The sequence below is a fragment of the Accipiter gentilis genome, chromosome 16 (assembly GCF_929443795.1).
Source record: "Accipiter gentilis chromosome 16, bAccGen1.1, whole genome shotgun sequence".
Lineage (NCBI taxonomy): Eukaryota > Metazoa > Chordata > Aves > Accipitriformes > Accipitridae > Astur > Astur gentilis.
The window spans coordinates 5,015,531-5,035,862 of record NC_064895.1 but is presented as its reverse complement, the minus strand read 5'-3'; the positions used below and the strand labels follow the sequence as shown (position 1 = coordinate 5,035,862).

Here is a 20,332-nt window from a genome sequence, read left to right as displayed (position 1 = left end):
AAAAAAAAAAAATTTAAAAAAGCTACACTATCAAAATAAAAATAAAATTATTAAAATTATACTTTAAATAGGCTCTTGTTTCTGCAGCGTCTCAGCCAGTTTCTGCCTTTCTTTTGGAAGAAAATGGAATAATTTTAAATTACAGGTTTTCTTTGTTGAAGGTAAGCTGCCTTTTCCTTTCCATCTGATCAGAAGGAAAATGCAGAAGACAAATACTATCCTTTTTTCTGTGGTGTCACAGACTAGAAATCCTTTGCTTTTTGTTTTTACCAATGAAGACTTACATTCCTGTCTTCTGCTATATTGGATGCTTTGATACTGGACGTGAAGAAAGGCTTTCCTTCCTTCCTTGTCCTCAAAGTTTAATGTTTCTAGTAGATGTGTTAATTAGTACAGCCTCTTCCCCAAGTGATACTGTAATTATGAAGTTGTTTAGTCCTTTTAATGGAATAATTTCTAATTTAAGGTTTTTTTCAAAGAGGAAAATTTTTCAGGTTTTTGATGTTTTCTTGTTTCTTTCACATCTCTAGCCAACAAGGACACTAGTTATGACGAGTATGTCTTCTGAGTAAGTATTAAACATTTGACTCTTTAGTCAGCACACTGTTTAAACTTGAATGTTGATAATCTTTTTATGTCTATACAAAATGAAATTTATCTTTGGGCTGTATATTAAAATTCTTTATTTCATTCTGTATTCTAGCTAGAAGCACATACATACATGTATATGTCATTGCTACCTATAATGCGTGTGTATGTTTGTGTTGCTATGGTGCAAACTGAAGTAACTTTCTTAGGTGAGCTCAACCGGGCTTCAGAGCAATGAAACTAAAATCTTAAGCAAGTTTTGTATTTTTCTGAAGGAAGCATAAAAAGGAATTTTATGTAGTAAATGATTCAGACTTTGAGCCCAAGACTTAGCTTTTTCCTCATACATTTTAATTATTTCTATTTAAAAAGTCATAATCTGAAACATCAGTTCAAAATGTTTTCTTTCATATAAATAGTTGCTGAAGAAATATCATTTGTAGGCCTTCTGGCCACTTAGCTTCAAAACATTAGAAGCAGCTGCCACTGCATATTTTGGGGGAGAGTTAATAATTTTCTGGCATGCTCTTATCGTTCTCTTAAAAGTCTTACAACATAAAGAACATCCAACAAAAATACAATTCCATATTTTATACTACACTTGGTCACAGTTTTTTGAATTCTTTTTCAAAACTCAAGATATTTCTACTACCCACAAATCTGTTTCAGGTTTGAAGTAATTAAATCTTGACAGTTAGATAGATATAAGTACTCAGAAACAGCACTTAGTGGCTATCCTTTTAGAAATTCTTTGTAAATGGTTGTCAATAGCTGTTAACAAGTATACTAATATATGTCAGAAACATAAAATGGAATTAATACTTTTCTTGTCTTTAATGTGACTGGATGCTGGTGTGCTGTAGTTCAACTCCAGCCAGCAACTGAGCACCACGCAGCCACTCGCTCACTCCCCTCCACCCAGTGGGATGGTGGAGAGAATTGGCGGGTGGGGAAAAAGTAAAACTTGTGGGTTGAGATAAAGACACTTTAATAGGACAGAAAGGAAGAAAATAATAATGATAATAACAGTAATAAAATGACAATAATAATAATAATAAAAGAATTGGAATATACAAAACAAGTGATGCACAATGCAGTTGCTCGCCACTCGCTGACTGATGCCCAGTTTGTTCCCAAGCAGCGATCCCCCCCAGGCCAACTCCCCCCATTTATATACTGGACATGACGTCACACTGTATGGAATACACCGTTGGCCAGTTTGGATCAGGTGCCCTGGCTGTGTCCCTTCCCAACTTCTTGTGCCCCTCCAGCCTTCTTGCTGGCTGGGCATGAGAAGCTGAAAAATCCTTGACTTGGTATAAACACTGCTTAGCAACAACTAAAACATCAGTGTGTTATCAACATTCTTCTCATAATAAATCCAAAACGTAACACTATACCAGCTATTAGAAAGAAAATTAACTCTATCTCAGCCAAAACTAGGACATAGTAACACCAAGACTCTAACATGTACTTTGCAATTCATGCAATACAGGATCACTGAGGAGGAGGTAAAGATAATAGCTACAGTGCAGATAGAAGTCGTGGAAAATAGAGGCTGTGATCTGCTGAAAAGAAGAGAACAAATCCTGGTAGAGATGGGGAAAAAGTTCTTTTGTTGAAAGACGTTATTAATATATTATTACTTTTATGTTGCTTGTATGTTGATTTTTCCCAGCCAATTAATTTTTCATTAAATAAAAATGGTGATAACAATTGCTTTTCTTCAGAGCTTCATCAAGATTGTGCTTTTGGCTGTCTACGGTTGTAGGCATTTGTCGACCTGTAAATGGGTGATAGGAAAGGGACTCCTTCTGAAAGAACTAAAGAATAGAAAACAGTCCTCCAAAGTACAACCCAATGGCCAAAAGCCAGTTCAACTACCCCATAGCTACAGCCTCAGAAGTGGTTCGTAAGAAATTCGGTTTAGAGATCATGAGTTCAATGGCTTCATGGCATTGGGTTTTGAGATTATATTAAATGCTACTCACTGATTCACAGCCAGCGGCTACCTGCTATTCTGAATCACAAATTCAGTGAGATTTTGCTATAAATTTGCATCCATCAGTTTTTCCAGCTGACTGAAGTATAAACTAGTGAGTTTTCACTGTAATTTATAAAATATCTTAGATTCAATTTTTGTACAACAGGACTTCTTCCTCTCATTGTAAGGAATTTTGTGTAGACATAAGCGAGAACTAAGAAAATGTTCAGGCAGAGCGTGGAAATGTGGCCCCCGAGCATGCAGTCTAGGCAGGGGCATTCCCTATGGGTTGCAGCATTGCAAAAAAATTCACTTGTAGGCTATGTCGAGTTAAAACTCATAAAATCAAAAGGGAATAGTAAATATTCTAGTAACATTCAAAGCCCTATAGCCAAGGCCAGAATTCACACTGGACTGAGGATCAGTGGTTTGATTTTCTTTTTTAAGTGTCTGCACATACAATATCACCTTTTGACTTAAGTGTGAAGTTAATTTGTTACACTGCTTTTACTATTCATTTATTTCTTTGAAACTTCTTTAAAAACAGATTGCTGCATTCTCTGTGAAGAGTTTATTGCAGTTTTGTTAGAGTTCCTCTAAGAAGTGTTTGGTTTAGCTGGGGTATTTGGGGATTTTTAACTGAGTTACTTTCTTTGGAGAGAAATGTAGTGAGAATGAAGTAACCCCAGAGGCTTCTGGAGATGTTCTGAGTGCGCTTGCATTATGTCAGTAATTAACTTAAATGTTTTGCCTGAGAGGATCACCATTGTGATAGATGTGACTGTGTTCAAGGTTGTGCTTAATTGTTTTATCTTGTATAGCACGCTATGGACGTTTCCAAGTCAGCTGGGGGGAGCAGACAGGGCACTGAAACTGGGCTTTCATTTACAGATCTTTAATGATCATTTATAATAATGATTTATAAAAGTAATAATTAATAAGAACAATACATTGTTCTCATGCAACAGCTTTTCTCTAGTGATACCAAGATCTCAATGTTTTCACGATGATGTATTTATGTGCTTCAGCGTAGCTATGTAGAGAACTTAAATCAGAATTCCAGTTATAGGTGGCCATTCTGGATTTTATATTTAATTTTATACTTTTAATTATAATTGTATTTAAGGATGAGTGACTTTTTAATTGAAATATTGGCTCAGATATATAGGTAGCAAGTCAGAACTTTAGGAATTGTCTCTAACTTTAGACATAGTATTATATTCTGATGCTGAAAATCTGATGCTTCCTAATGAAAACCTCTCAAGAGTGCAGTGTCTAAATGTTTACATTTCCTGGTAATTCTTTTGTTGATAGCACTGCAAAAGCAATGAAGAATGAGGCTCTGTTGTACTAGGCATTGTACACAAACAATATGTTAGATCATTTCTGCCTCGAAAGCTTCTCTTTAAACACACAAGATCGATGTGGGGCACAAAAAAAGCATTGACGTCCAAGTAGATATCGTTGTGTGATAACAGAAAAGGGTCTGTTTGGACTCTGTGGGAAGGCTAATGAATTTAGGGCTAGCAAGTGGGTAGAGGCTCAGTAAGAAAAGGACAAATGATTAGTGAAGAAAGAAATTAGGTGAGTTTGAGTTAATTTGTGTTGTGTGTATATGCTTTTATAATTCTGCATATCCATTCAACATTGTATGTTTTTCTTTTCTTCTTTTTAGGAAGCAAAACACAGTAATTCAGGTGGTGAATAAACTTGGAGACTTTTTGTTCTCAGATGATGTATGTGAAACAACAAGTCATGTAGTTACAGGGAGTCCTCGTCGTACCTTGAATGTTATGCTGGGAATTGCTCGTGGGTGTTGGATTGTTTCTTACGAATGGGTAAGAAATATTTTTTAATTTTATTACAGAATAAATTAAACTTATTTTGTATAGCTGAAATATCATGCTATAGATGTAGTTATCTGAAGACTGTTACGGTCTACTTTGGGGTTCTCAGAAGTTCTTGGTGATTAATTTCCCTTGGAATAAAGGGGTTTGCATCTTTGGTCACCTTAACGATCCAGTAATATGCCTTTGTGGCAGAAAAGACCAACAGCATGCTTGGCTACATTAAGAGGAATGTGTTTGAGTGGGGGGTTTGGACAAAACAATTTCCACAGGTCCATTCCAGCCTCAACTATTATATGACTCCATGTGTCCGTGAATGAAATACATTTAAATATCTGTCCCACACTTAGCTTTGTATGGAGTTTTAAACAAGTAGCAACATAATTGCTACAAGTTACTTTCTTGTAACAGGGTAGTCAAACATGAAAGCTGTATATTTCCTTGAGAAAAAGCTTCAGATAACTACTAAGATAGCTAAAGATGTAGATAACTACTATAAAAATCCAGTAAAATAGTATCCTATCTTTGCACATAAGGCAGCATTTGGATAATCAGTATTCAGGCAATTGCTGTCCTGGAATTTCATTGCCCATTTTATGCATTGCGCTTCTCTGAACCAATCCACGGTGAAAACATCAACACCAGTACTGACTAGTAGCAATGCCAGATTTTCTCCAGCTGTCCTACAGTCTACCTTTCAGACTCATCACAGGATCAGCTATACCCTTCATATAATACCAATAAGTTCAATGAAATTGTTCCAAGGATTAGTTTGTTCCTGAAAATATTATTGGATCAAATGTTGAAGCTGTCTTCACTAATTTTATTGGGCTGCTCTTTAGACAAAGTTCTGAAGTTACTAGGAGAGTCACATGAGAAGGAACTAGAGGAAAAACTTCAGAATTCAGTTCTCCAATTCACAAGTTTGTTCACTCTTACAGTATCTGCTTATCTGTGAATATTGCTGTTTCAAAATTTTTAGAACTGTGCTTAAATCTTTCACTGAGGCTGGGCACAACTTTGTCCATAAATGTCTAATCCCTCAAGTAATTAAGTCATTTATTTCACTGAAAGAAAATATTGCTTTGAACTCTTTTAAAAAAAAAATTTCTTAATCTGGTTAAATCTATGCATCTTATCATGTAAGAGCATTATTGTCTTATTTCTAATTGTGTCACTGGCATAATTTTGCCACCTTTTTACCCAAATTTGTTAACGGAATACTTTAACTAGAGAAGAGAAAGCTGAAGCCTTACTTAACCTTCATGAGGAATTCTGTAGAAAATTAATCAGGAGAATTTCCTTCAAGCAAAATAATCTCTTCCTTTTATTACTGCTAAAATACTGAATCCTTTAAATGCCTTCCTATACTGTAGTCAATCCTACCATAAGTACTTTCATTGGTAAAAAACTTCAAATTGGATATTAAATTCAGTTCAATGTTCACATAAAATAATCAATCAGTCTGGAGAGATCTGTAGTACCTTTTAAACCAGGTATTAATTCTGAGCAGTGATGACTGTCTTTTTGAAGATGTTTCTCAACATTTTAAGAAGCTGAAATATTATCTACCTCTGCCTTTTGACTTGTAACATGGAGACATAATATAGGCTGCAATATTTTTTTCTTCTTCTGAGAAAAACCTAAAATGGTCTTTTTAAAGATGGATTTTGGAATAATAGCGTATTTACCATTAGACATTTAATCTTCATAGCACTCTATTTACATATTTCAAGATGAGTTATACAAGTACAAATACGGTATGATCATTCAGTGTGCTAGCTGGATGGGTAAGAGGCTTTAAATAATGATTAGTCAAAGAGTGTGTTTTCAGACCCTTGAGAACTTGTTGTTTGACATAAATTTTCCTTTATAGTGTGAATGAAAGAACATAGCTGGTGTGGATATGCAAAGGAGAACTTTGCTAACCTTACAGCTGTATAACACACAGGACACTTGTTGGAGCTCCATGCCATACAGGTTGCCTGCTACTGAATTAGATAAAATAGTCCATACTTGAGGACAAAATTACGGAAGATTCATCAACATGACTCTAGAGTCCAAAGCCAAGGAAAACATTCTTTAAGGTTGTAAGAAGTCCACAGAAAAACTATGTTTTTCCCACTCTTCTCTTCCCTCCCTATTTCCTCCTTTGTTGTGTCCTCTGTGACCAGCAAGACTGCATTCTACTAGAATCCGATACATTCTTAATATCTCAGTGTTATCAGGTGTATTTTTCCTAACTTATGATACTCCTATATCCAGCATTAATGCTTGATCCATACTGTACTGCTTTGTCGTTACATTTTAAGCTAAATCTTTTGTAACTGCAGATTTGAAAAATTCTAGATAGCTCTTACTTGTCAATATAAACACTTTTATTTTCTGAAGTATTTCAGCTTTTCTTAGTCTGTTTCCACATTCTAAGGAACTGTTGAATATGAAGATATTACTGACTTATGAAGAAAAAGTACTTTACTCAACAATAATATTGCAAATCATAACTTGGTTTTGTCCTATGTGAATTTGAAGCACTTTTTTTAGTGTTGCTATGCAAATACACTGCTTGAAAATTTCTTTGGCAAAGTCAGAAGCAAACTTTCAGTGACTTAGAATGGAGAGGTCTTGCCTTTGTGTTCATGAAAACTGAATGTTTTAGTGAGTGGTGACCTGATTATTTACTGCAGGACCTGTTCGTGAACTCTGTATCTAATTTTCTTTTTATCTATGCAAGTAGATATGATGCCTTTGTATTCAATTCCAGAACCACAATAGACAAGCATTAATCCATCTTGTGTTAAGATAAACAAAATTAATTTCCAAAGAAAATTCTGTAAATACTACAAGGATTGATAGAGGTTGTTACTGTAGAATTGGCCTGGAAAATGAAATGGGATTACTTAATCATAACTAATCTTTTGGGTTTATGTTTTAATCTATTTGTGGTGTTTGCCAGTTACTCTTGGTACAAACATCATTTTGGCGCTATAGGACATGTTGTCCACATTATACAGCATGGTACATCTGTTCCTGCTCAACGTTATTTACAAAGAAATTATTTTCACACAGCATGTCTCTAAAAATTGTATTAGAATTTACAATTTTCTTGGTTCAGTTAAAGCTGATTTATACTGTGATTAAAGGAGAAATGGCTTGGATTAACAAGTTTCTTTTATTTGCAATAAATATATACAGCTATGAGTATAAAGCTAACAGCTTTCAATATTCTTATTGTAAATTGTAAAAAGTAATTGTAAAAAACATACACAGGTACCACTTTAAAATTTATAACTTAAAATCCTAAGTTGCCGTCTTAACTGTATGTTTTTAAGAAGTTAGTATACTTTCCTTGGCTAAAAACAGCAACACATTACTAGGTTTTGAATATTTTTAAAGGTCCTTGATTTATTGATGTGCCTAACTCTTATTTTTTAGGTTTGGTTATGATATAATGACTATAGAAATTATTTTTGCTTTTTGTACAGTTGTTGCATTTTCAAATATTTGGTTGTGCGTTTTCTAAAAGTAAACATAATATTCTTTGAGTTTTTGTTCTAAAGTTCAACAATAAGTTTGAAGATATGCTGCCTTTCATTATCAACAAAAAAAATCACTGTTCGCTTCCAATAGCCTGCAAAATTGGACACCTCCCCTCACAAGTAAAACACCACTTGCCACATCACACAAAACTCCAGCTTTTGTAGCAGTTCATAGTAGAGGTTGATGGTTCCCTTGAAAGTTGTCAGGCATCAGCTACTTTGGACTAAAGACTGCAGAACTTGGTTTTGATAACAAAATTACTTTCTAAATTCAGTCTGCAATGTGCTTCTTGAGGCAACAGATTTGGGGCAAAAGAACCCTTTACAGAAAGTTATTCTTCTACATATAATTAGGCCATTTTATGAGATTTACATTACTAGTTTATAATCAGTCAGGTCAGCTTAGAATCTTGTTTAGTTACTGAGCTGTAACATTGTAAAGGATAACTTTATCATGCTTGATAATCTGTGATGCCAGTTTTTGTCTAAGGGGATTATCTCTTAATACCACTTCCCAAATTTCATGAGGTAAAGTTTTAGAATTTAAATTAAAACTAATAATATATGGATTTGTGTGGCATCTTCCAAAAGAATAAAAAAAATACAGAATATTTCAGTTAATTGTGAATCAAGCACGGGGATAATTTTACGCACTGATGAAATTCTGCTTGTTCTAAGGTGAATAATACAACAGTTCAGTGGTGCATGGCTGTGCTAACAGTGAGAAACAGATGTCATCTATTTGAAACGGCTAGAGAACTGTTTAGGGAAAATGTGACTGCCAGAGGTAGAATTAACCTAAACGCAAGGATTTACTTTCTAATAAATTCCATATATCGCATTTTGGGGGTATACGTACTCGTCTTGTTCACTTAATACTACCTGTTGCTGTAGGAGCAGCAGGGTGTTGGGGGGGTTGCTGTGGTTTTTAAGGTTGCATGTATAGATCGTGTTGTGGACAAACCTGGCAAAGAACTTACCAGTCTCTTACCTATATGAGAAGCTTTATGGCTCAGCTCACGTTGATGAAGCCAGAGAAGAAAATAAACTCCTCTTCCATCAGAGCGTGCTTCAGAATTTAGACTATCTAAAAATTAGTAGGAAAATGCCCCTTATATGACGCAAGGGCAGACCCATGGTAGGAACATCAGTCTTTTTCCATCTTCCCACAAAAACAAGGCTCTTGCCACTTGAGGGATAGTCTCTGAACACTCTTTTTGAGACTTTTAGTATTATAGTCTACCAGCTGTGACTTACAATGATAAACTGTTTTGAAGAATGGTTTAGAAAAATCAACACAGGAAAAATGATGGATAGAGAAGTTTTGGAAAAGTTTTACCAAAAAAACCACCCAACCCTAAATATAGTGTATTGCAGAAACTGAATATATAACCATTTCAAGTAAGTTTTTTTCTGTTAACCATTTTGTGATGGTCTCGATGAGAACAGAAGTCTGCCAGTAGTCCAAAGCGCTAGGATTGCTAGTCTCCAAGGCATCCAGCTGGATTGATACTGGTTTAGGGGGTTGATACTGGTCAAATATTGCTTATCATCTTCATTAATGATCTGGATGATGGGGAAGAGTGCGCTCTCAGCAAGTTTGTGGATGTTACAAAACTGTGAGGAGTGTTTGATAGACCAGATGGGTGTTCCCAGAGGGACCTCGACAAGCTGGAGAAATGGGCCAACAGGAACCTGATGAAGTTCAATGGTTAGCTGAACCAAGAGAACAGAACTGATAGAGTAGGACTTCCCTTTTCAAATCTTTACTCTAATTTTATGTACCGTGATGCAAAAAATTGACTTTTCTAATATCCTCACAAGGTTTTAAAATTTAATGTAGCTATGCATAGAAATACAACTTTGGTATTCTAATGGTTTGTTTCTGTTGCAAAATTTGTATCTTTCTGATTGTTTGATTTTTCAGCAAATCATTTGGTTTGGGTAAATGAAATATCAAACCAACTGTTGCAACTGCACTGTTACTTCTACTTAGACATTCAAAGAGTTTGCTATTTTAAAAATTATGAGAGTTCTACTTACCACTTAATTTATTTTAGGTTCTGTGGTCTTTGGAATTGGGCCATTGGATCTCAGAGGAACCATATGAGCTTTCATCCATCTTCCCTGCAGCTCCTGTAAGTTTAATGGCCCTTTAAGCTTGTGAAGTTTCTTTTGTTTATCTGGAAAATGACTGACCCTCTAAATAGGTTTTGTGAACAAGAAGGCCTACTAGAAATCTTTTTTCTTTTTTTTTCTTTTTTTTTTTTTTTTTTAAGCAAATACTGTAAGGAGTTATTTTCTCCTTCATCCACTCGTTTTTGAAGGGTGTGCAAGAACTTAGGTATGCATGGAAAATGCAAAAAATTGATTCACCAATTAATGTCTTAATAAACAAACTTCTTATTTAAGTACAAATGTCCTATAATTTCTTTGTGGCATAATTTATTTCTATCCGTGCTTTTATATAAACTGAAGAGATGTGTTATCGCCTAATGGAAAGATTATTCAGGTCATGGCCTCAATATTTTCAGTCCAAAAATGACTTTGGCAATGTAAAATCACTGTGGGCTTCTAAAACTACTAAATAGGTAAAATGAAGCATTTTTCCTGCCTTTAATGATCATTCTTAAGTACTGAATTGTGAACTAGTGCAAAAGTGTGTATGTGGGGGTATGGTGTGTCTGTGTATATCCAGGTGTATCTGCACTCCATGTGTTGTAACTGATTAAACTAATTTTATTTTGGTTTTAAAACAAGTAGAATTCTAGCAGGTTACTAGTCAATCACTCTAATAGGTTTGCCAAAAAAGTTTTCACAATTTCTCCTATATTATAGCAGCTAGTTAAATATATTATCATCTGCTACTTGTTTCTCAAAGTTTCATATGGGCTTTGAAGAAAGAACATTTAATGGGGTTTGAACTTTATTTTTACTATAATTTTATTAAGAACTTTTAACTTTCTAAATTATAACTTATGTAAATTTACATCTTTGAGATGAAGACTTTTCATGATTATATGCTGTATGTTCTCAAAGTGTAGGGAAACTGTAACAGTTATTCTGAAATAAGCCCAAAGAAATTAATCATCTATTATAGTGTAGTATTTTTTCTAAAAGGCGAAAGCAGGTGTTTTATAATAAAGCGAATACGTTAAGAATGGTAAAACTTAATGTGAAAAATGTGTTCTTTCCCCCCTTTTCTGTAATTGTATGAAAAAAGAACATAGTACTTGAAATTAAGCTGTTTTGAGTTTTCTGTTTCTTCTCAGACTACCTTTTTAATAACCAAGTATGCTATCAGTAACGACATACATGGCATTCTTTGGAAGTGATTCCTGCTGGGGTTGTTTTTTAAATTCTGTTTACAGTTTTTATTCCTAAAGCAGAAGTAAGGAGGGCTTGAGAGATGGTGAGAAGATAAAATTGAGGGAAGTTACGGTTGTGCTGAGAATGTGAATGGTCTCTGTTTGCAGTGTGCTCCTCTTGCAGAGGAACAAAGTCAGTGTCCAAGGTGACATTTCCATCACTTTTCCAATCGTTCCCTTCTTGAGTCATTCTGGTTTCTTACTTTAACAGATATCTTATTTCTAAAGATATGATTATTATTTGAGCATGAATGGTGTCTATATTCCCTTTCTTTTCTTGTTATTTCTTTTCTGCTTCCTAAGAAGTATTTAGAGAAAATGGAAGTGCATTCTAGTCTTATATACTGTTTATTTGATTACAGGAAGGAATTAAAAGAAGGGGTTATCTTCCTGTTATGTTTTAATTATTTGTACCAAGTCCAAAGCAGTTGTTGCAGCCTTCTTTTTCCTATTATTGCATTCCTTCAAAAATATCCTCCTCCCACTTCACTTTGGTGTTTGCAGTTTAAGCCATGCAATCTTATTTTGATAAAATGTCATTTAAAAACATCTTCACTCTAAAATTTTACATTTGTGTTGATAAATTACTCCATTTTCCCTAAAAATGAAAGTCTCATTAAACAATTGATCTGTTCAATGTCTAACTCAGTATCTTCAATCACTTTCCCAAAATAGTCATCAAAGAGCCTTAAGCTTTATAAAGACCTTTTTCCAGGAAATTGAAACTGCCGTGCAATATTTAATTATTCTTGTCATATAGTGTTTTCTTACTAAAATCATGAAGGTTAATATCAACCAGAAGTTAGCAATATTTTCCTTTGCCAGGTTGAGCATTCATACTGTGCCAGATTCCACAGATTCCATCATGGGTTTTAAGAAGCTTTTCTTTTTTTTTCTTTTTTTTTTCCTTTTTTTTTTTTTTACATTATTGGGCTACATATGCTTACTCTCTCAAATACTGGGAGTATTTTCTTTAGTTGTCTGATTAAATGCAGTGAAGCAGGAAATACAGTAATCTAGACTCGGCATTTCTATTAAATTTCATAGAATCATAAAATATTTTAGATCAGAAGGGACCCCTGCAGGTTGTCCAGTTCAACGCTTTGCTCCAAGGGACTTGTCCAGTCCACCTTCATGGTAATAAATGAATAAATTAAAAAGAAAATCTAATTTCCCCAATTCCAACTTGTGGTTGCTGCTTCCTGTCCCTGTCTCTTGTCCCATTGCGGTGCACCCCCCAGAAGCGTCTGGCTCAGTCTTCTCTGCGTCCTCCATCAGGCAGCTGTAGACAGCAGTAAGGTCTCCTCTTTCCCTTCTCCACGCTGAAAAAAGCCAGCTGTCTCCGCCTCTCTTGGTATGTTGTGTTCTTCTTGGTATGTCGAGTTCCTTTACTAGCTTGGTGGCTGTCTGCTAGCCTTGCTTTTTAAGACATTTCTTAGAAATAAATTCATGAAAGCAATTTTGTGAAGGTTTTGGTTGGTTTTTTTTTTTAGTTTGGGATATGTATATCCTTAGAAGTTTGCTAGGAGAAACAATAAAATACTGAAGAGTAATCTTAAATGAATTGAGATTATTTTATGCGACTCTTCAGATGATGACTGTTAATATACATTTGTTAGGTTTATTTAAAATCAGATCATGAAGTAATTGGGAAGTATTTTTTGTTTCTGCTACCCTTCAGTAACGCTGACACACATTTTCAGTGAAGAAGAATGGTGGTGGAGTGGTGGGGTACTCTGACAGCAGCTTTAATAACTGTCAGTATAAAATGAAGAGTCTTCTTCCATCTTTCTCAAAAACATTTACTGTTTTTTAAGACACAATACCTTTTGTTAAGTAAGCCTCCAGAAATGTTGTCTGGGGTTTTTGTTTTGTTTTGGTATGAGATATGTTCTTGCCTTGTAACTAATTCAGTCATCTGCTGAAATTAGAATTTTACGAAAATATTACTTTAAGGCAAAGACTAAGCATGAGAATTAAAACCTAAAGTTAATTTGGGGGAAAAACTCCACAAAATTATTTTCTGTGATTTATGAAGAAATACCATTTCAATCTGAACAGCAGTGTACAGTATACAATATTAAAGCATATAGTAATAAAAAAAAGCAAAAATCACCCAGTAGAGTAATTTATTCACATTGTGGCATACATTGAGGGCCTACCTATGGAGAATTCCTAGGGAGAAGTCCTAACCTTACTGAAAAATAAAAACCAACAACAGTATGACTTTAGATAACTTTCAGGGGGTTTTTTTCTGCTGTTTTTGAAACATAGTAATTTGTATCTTAAGTCGTGAGCATAAATTTAATTGTATCAAAGTATATGCATACATATTTCCTTTAGGTTATTTTTACAAAATGTATAGATGTACTACAGCACCAGGTGATAACTGATTGTCATAGACAACCGGACATCTGGTGTTAATGCCGTTGTCTCGGTTTATAAAATACTTATCAGTTATTTTACAGGTAAATGACAAGGAAAGAAAAAAAGTGCATTCTTCATAAAAATATAAAGAAATACATACTACATCGTAATTTGCAGGGATTTTTGTAACTTAAAGATAGAGACTGTAATAAGTACAAACTGAAAGAAATGGTGATTTTTGTACACGGTATTTCCCAAGAATAAATGCAAAGTAATTAAATGCTATTTGTCCTCTGTTAAATAAAGTAATACAGACTATTGGAAAAAATCCCCAAATAAGAGTAAGAAGTTGTTTAGGAGACTATGGGGGGGAAAGAATGTATTCTTTAACTACAGTATTGAGCTAATTACAGAACAGTATTTTTTATGTACATAAAAGGCAAACATGACACAGATAAATAGTTCTAGATCTAGTTAAGTGTTTTATATTAGAGTAATGTTTAGAGTTCAGTGATGAGGCAAAATGCGTATTTCTAAAACTATTTTAGGTATTTTTCACAGTTCCAGTTATTTACTAACACGTACGTAACATAAATGATCAGTAAAACAGAGTCCTTAAGTTGTCTGACAGTTTCTTCTATGTTCTTTTTATTCAGTCGTTTGGCCAAACCACTGTTACATCAGGTTGATACTTTAGACTTTGTGTCTGGTTGAATTATATGAGCTTTGGGTGATCAAGGCTACTGCAATTCAGGAACTGTACGGAACTGATCCTTTCAGAACACTAGCGCATGTTTTCTGGGCTTGAAAGTGAGACAGTTTGCAGATGTGTGTTTATATGCTCAGCAAATGAAGTCTTTGAAGACTATACAATACATAATTCACATAATGCAAAAGCACTTAGAAATCTGCTGGTCGAATCATCATAGTTGTGGCTTTGAGAGAGTATCCCGAGCCTTTCCAGTAGTACCACTTGATACCATTGAACTTGTTGTTGTTCTGTCGTAATGGATAATACATTCCGTTGAGGTTAGAAGGACCACATGCATCAAACCACCATCCTGCAAGACAGAAAGCAAAGAAAAACATCAGCAGAGGTAATTTTCAAAATAGTATATAAGGACGCTTCGTTGTCCTGAAATGAGAAAGAAATTTAACCCCAGGTTTTCATTCTTACTATTTGGAAGTGTCAGTATAAAATACTTGCCTCAAATGCGGAAAAGAAGGGTGTCTATGCATTAACTACATATTCTTGAAGCTTATGTAATACATTGTAGTTTAAAATTGAGAAGGCAAGGTGTTCAATCAAGCTTAATTTATAATCGCCATCAAACATTATTGTTGGCAGTCTGAGGGCATAGTTCAACTTGTGCTACAATGATATTGAGTTGTCTTTGGTTTTTATCTGCTCTTTGAATTTCTGTTCTTCACAGATTTGAACTCCTTTCTTTATTCTTTTTAGAGGATTAATTCAGTTATCTGTTTCGGTTCTCTGCGCAGATCAGTTCAAAACCTCTCTGCTGAAGCTTGGTAAGAAGGAAAAGGAGAAAAAAGCCGCCCAAACTTATTTTGTATCCTTATGGCCCTGACCTGTTAGTGGGTCATAAGGAAAATTTATTTTTATTAATAAGATAATATTTTTATACTTCTGTTATGATGGCGATAATGTGTGTGTTCTGTTTTGCAGGGCAGTAATCCAATTATCCTTTTGGATAAACTGAAGCTGTCTTTTGTCTTGCCACTTGTGCTATAGGGAAATGAACCATTGCTTAAGAGATAACAGGAAGAGAAGTCAAATTCACAAAGCAGTTGTTTACATTTCAGAATGTGGAATTCTAGACTGACAAATTACGGAATGGCTTGTGTGGTTCCAGATAAAAATATCACCTGAACCTCCAATAACTAGTGAACAATCATTAGAAAAATGTAGATATCTCATGTATGTGGTCTATCTTTGCCATTTCATAATTAAGTTGAAATATGGAATTAAATACTTGTAGCCTTCTGTGGCATGTACAGTATACAGCAGCTTTTGGGGCTTCTCTTCTCCTCTGCATAGTTAGGGAAAGAGTTTGTGCCTAAAGAATCAGGAGCCATTTCACTGACAAACTGACTCTCTAAAACAGGTTTTTGGGGGAGAGTTAAATGTTTTGATAACTGAATGTTATCTCGCTCCTTGGAAGAAGAATCTGCTGTCTCTCTGATTAGTTCCACAATTACAAACTTTCTTGTACACCTACTCTAGAGACTTTTTTCCCCTCCAGTTTTAACTTCTCGTTTTACTGTAACTAACCTTTGTCAGATGATAAAATATTTCATTTGGAGACGCCCTACTAGTGTTTCTATCTGTGAGTTTTGGACTTCTTCAATAGTCAAAATTTACTAAGTCAAAATTATCACTATTTATCTCATAGACAATTTCAGTGCCAATAAAAATAGGAAGACCGAGAAACAAAAAAACATTCCTACCTCCTGTTAGCATTTGTGAACATTTGCAAATACATTTGTCATTGTCTGCATCCTTTGTGCTAAAATCATTTCCTGGTTGGCTTATACTACTTATTTTGCCCGCTGTCCCAGTAAGTCCTTTAAGGTAGATCCTGTAGGAGTGAGGAGTGGAAAAACAATTATTATGGGGAAGTTAATGGTAGCTGATCTGCAAAATAATGATGGAATAGTTTGCAATAAATATCCTGTTCAAAGAGTTGAGTTCTTTTCTGGCCAATGTGCTGTACTGCTGTAAGCTGTTTTGCAGCATGTTTTCATATAAGCAGAAATGGTCAGCACGATAATCTAATAAACAGCCTCCACATTTGTAGAGATGACTGTTTAGTTCATGTCATATAAGAAGAAAATGAGAGCAGGTAGATAAGAACTCCTGGACTTTTTCATATAGATCATGCATTTCTTAATACTGTAAGTACAGTGTGTGCAATTATTTTTTTAATCAAGTTCAAAAGTTTAAACCAAAACTTTTTTGATTCCTATTTTGCTGTTAGCAAAACATGGCAATGTAGCATTACAACTTTGCATCTGTGAGAGCTAATAGCATTACCTGGATTACTAATTACCAACTAGAAACTGATATTTTAGGAGTTTCTCGATATTTCCCCTTCTGCTTTCCTAATTACTCTTCCTTGTCACATCCTTCATGGATTTATTAGTGTTACCTCATCACAGGTATTGAAGTTTGCTTCAGTTCCCTGGTAAGGAAGGCTTTCAGTGAGGCTGCTGCCGTTTGGATCTGCTTATCGGGTGCAGATGCAGTCTCAGTGGGGAGAGACACAGAGCACCGAACTAGGGAGGCGATTACACAGCTGTTACTGTGTTACCTTGAATTGGAAGGACTTGAACCCTCTGCTCCCACAGTTATCTCTTTGGTGATTGCATTTCTGTATCAAATAGCTCGTCCTTCTCAGAGGTATTCTATTTGCTTAAGGAGGAGATCTGACTCTGTGAGGAGAATTAACTTGTCCCTGGATCAGTCTTCATCTTGCATGTAATTCTCTGCTTATGACAGAAGTTGTCTTTGGTAGTTTAACAGATTATTTTAAGCCATTTTGTATTCCCTATTTGAAAATATTAAGAATGAATGAATTTTTTTTCATTTAGGTTTCAAAAGATCAGCTCATTACAGATTTTTCTCAAAAATCTCCAAGTTAAATATTCTGTTTTTTCTTAAGCTGAGTTCAAAATTCTCTAAGCCAATTTCTAACATAAATGGTATTAAAGGTTCCAAGTATAATGTACGAGCCTAGGCTTGATTTTCAAATACCATCTGAAGTCTAATCTAAGCAGAGTATTATTCATTTATTATTATTATTCCATTTTTAAAAGTACAGCTTAGTGTAACAGAAGATAAGAGGCAGTGGATGTAAATTGAAACGAGAGGCTCTGACTGGATATCAGGAAAATATTTTTCACCATGAGGACAGACAAGCAGTGGAATAGGTTGCGCAATCTCCACCTTTGGAGGTCATCAAGACCCAAGTGGATGAAGCCCTCAGCAGCCTGGTCTGACCTTACAGCTTTGAGATCAGGAAGTTTGACTCAAACTAAGTGCATTCTGATCTCAATTTTTCTATGAATCTGTGAAATTTCAGTTTTATGGCTCAACTCATAATCTTTCCAGCATTCAGAATGTATTAATGTTTTTAATGTAATGGAAGATGCTCTTAATTGAATACTTTCTTAGGTTTATTCTCTTCATAATGTTAAATATACTTTAAACCATTGCTTTTTATGATGCATTCCATGTTTGGTTGCATATTAAAATAAAGTATCTATTTACAGACAACCATCTTAGTTTTCAGTAATTATTTTTTAATATTGTAAATGGACAAGGGTAATGACCCATTTTGCAAAGGTTGCCTTTATAAGTATTTTAAAGCATTACTTTAAAAAAAAATCTCTGCTGTAGATTCTGACTGTTTCCAGATGAAAAAATATTTGCTTTGGAATTGAGACAACTGTATACTACAAAGGCATTAAGATCTAACATTTGGGGCCGGGGGTGAGGAGGGGAGATGCTGATAGTTTTGGATTGCTTTGCATATAAGATTTGAGTTGAAATAACAGCATCAGTTCTCTCAGGTGTCAGACTGACTTTGTTTACAACAAATAGTTGCCAGAAATCTTAGAGGAATTCATTTTAATTTAGACAATTTTTCCATCCAGTCACCTAAAGATTCCTGAATCTGTAAGATTCTTATGAAGAAACGTTTCATGGAGCATGTAGTAGGAAAGCATCTGTTATACTGTAGAGACTCTAGTTTCTTCTATAACCAATTGAACGATACCTACTGAATTTACAGAGAGCCTGGAGAATGAAGTATGAACTCCCCATATATTTCAGCTGTGGCTGATACTATCAAAATGTATAATACTATGATACTATTTAAAATGTATAATGCTATGATAATATTTATTTATATACAAAATATTTATTTAAAATGTGTATTATTTCCTATTTTAACCAAATATGTAAGCAGAAATTGTGAAGCTTTACATTTTACGGAATGATGGGAGCTTAAGTAATAGGTCCATTAAATTCTGGTGTTCAAATTGACATGTTTGTTGGGGGGTGAGACTGGACATTTGCTATTAGCTTTATTTTCACAGGTAGGAGAGTTATTCTTTGAGAGTCCAAGTCAGTGGGTCACAGAAGAAGGTAGCATTGCCTCAGTGTACTCTTTGTGACAACAGACCCAGCTCCTACTAGCCACTGGCTTGAGTGGAGAATCTCCTCGCAGTATTATTCATCTTAGTCATCCACTTTCCAGAAATGTATTTATTGTGGGAAATCGGGATTTGATAGCAACTGCAGAGAGGTCCCTATTGCCCTGAAGACTGTGCGCCGACATCCGCTATATTGGCACATATATCCTATCTTATACCATACCATCTCTTCATCTTTGTGTATCTTGTGTGTTACACTCACCCAGTGTGCACTAGTAAAATACACATTCTCTCCATTGGGAAAAAAATTATTGTTTTAGGCAAGAGGTGAAAAATGGAGGAAATACTATTTTCTGAGTGAACTGAAAAACAGTCATAATTTTTATGAAATAAGGTCATGAATCTACACAGTCTAGACTGATTATTATCAGATCTTTTTTATTCAGATCTGATTTTTCTGCTTACCTGTATTTTAGTTCTTCACTTGCTAGAGAGAAGTGGTCATACAATGAATATGCCTCATTTCCTTCCCAGTCTTTCAGTTGTATCTTAAGAACGTAACGCTTCTGATTAGTCAGTTGAGAAACAAACTCATTTCCCAGCCAGTACTCCCCAGCAGGATCACCAAATCCCTGTAATTCAAGTTGTATATTTAAATAGCTTTGTTTTGGGTTTTTTTCTGAGTTTGAAATGATTGCTTTATCAGTTTTTAGGTTTAATAGTTTTCATCCTGTCAACTAAGAATTTTACTGTGTCTGTGAGGGTTATAGATCTGTGATATTTCAAAAAGTTAATTTCAGCAAAGACAAACTCAGGAATTTGAAATCGTGAATCAATATTACTTAGTAGATTTGGAGCAGTTTCTACTGTTGCCACTAGAAACACAAATATAAATAACTCAAAAAATGTGTACATATCAGGGAACAGTTGATTAAAGGAAAGTGAGGTTTCTCTTTAAAAACAAACATCACACTTGCAAGTCTGCTTAGGCAAACAACTTGTACTGCTGTGACATTTTCTAAATGAACGTCTAAGGACAAAGACAACTTTTTAAACCTGCTTACATTCTAAGGATGCTATCAGTGTAACTTTATCATATGAGATTTCAGATAATAATAACTAATATTAAGGTTTCAGAAAACATCGGTTACCATCTTGTACTCTCTCCATGTCCGGTGGAAGTCCACACTGCCATCTTCACGTCTCTGAATAACTGTCCAACCTCCTCCACCAGTTTCCATGTCACAGTAGGCCTACCAGAGGAAGCGTGTAACAGCGTAAGTCCATGCAGTCATGGGAAAACAAAAATACAAAGCATGTACTTTGCATAATTCGATATAGTGGCAAGTTTTAAAGTGTAAAAATTCAAAATGTGCATTAAGGTAAAAATGCTGGTTTTCATAGCTTTCATACAAATCCATTGTGGTTGTCCACAAATAAATGTGATTCCTCAGTGGATAT

At 34.8% G+C, this 20,332-nt stretch overlaps 2 protein-coding genes across 5 annotated transcripts in view; one reads left to right on the top strand and one right to left on the bottom strand.

The window, feature by feature from the left end:
* The window catches only part of MCPH1 (microcephalin 1), a 130,239-nt gene that overhangs the window by 36,779 nt on the left and 73,128 nt on the right, over positions 1 to 20,332 (top strand). For 2 of the 3 annotated variants that reach the window (XM_049819370.1, XM_049819371.1), the window contains exons 10-12: positions 531 to 568; positions 4,248 to 4,410; positions 10,019 to 10,096. In XM_049819370.1, the coding sequence (XP_049675327.1) occupies positions 531 to 568; positions 4,248 to 4,410; positions 10,019 to 10,096 (279 nt within the window). Of the gene's footprint in view, positions 1 to 530; positions 569 to 4,247; positions 4,411 to 10,018; positions 10,101 to 20,332 lie in introns of all 3 variants that reach the window. The other variant, XM_049819373.1, reaches the window with a different exon arrangement.
* ANGPT2 (angiopoietin 2) overlaps positions 13,518 to 20,332 on the bottom strand; it is a 43,879-nt gene continuing 37,064 nt past the window's right edge. For both annotated transcript variants that reach the window (XM_049819402.1, XM_049819403.1), the window contains 4 exons: positions 20,023 to 20,124; positions 19,337 to 19,503; positions 16,163 to 16,293; positions 13,518 to 14,754 (listed from right to left, as the gene is read on the bottom strand). In XM_049819402.1, coding sequence (XP_049675359.1) covers positions 14,594 to 14,754; positions 16,163 to 16,293; positions 19,337 to 19,503; positions 20,023 to 20,124 — 561 coding nt within the window. In that variant the 3' untranslated portion in view covers positions 13,518 to 14,593. The remainder of the gene's footprint in view (positions 14,755 to 16,162; positions 16,294 to 19,336; positions 19,504 to 20,022; positions 20,125 to 20,332) is intronic.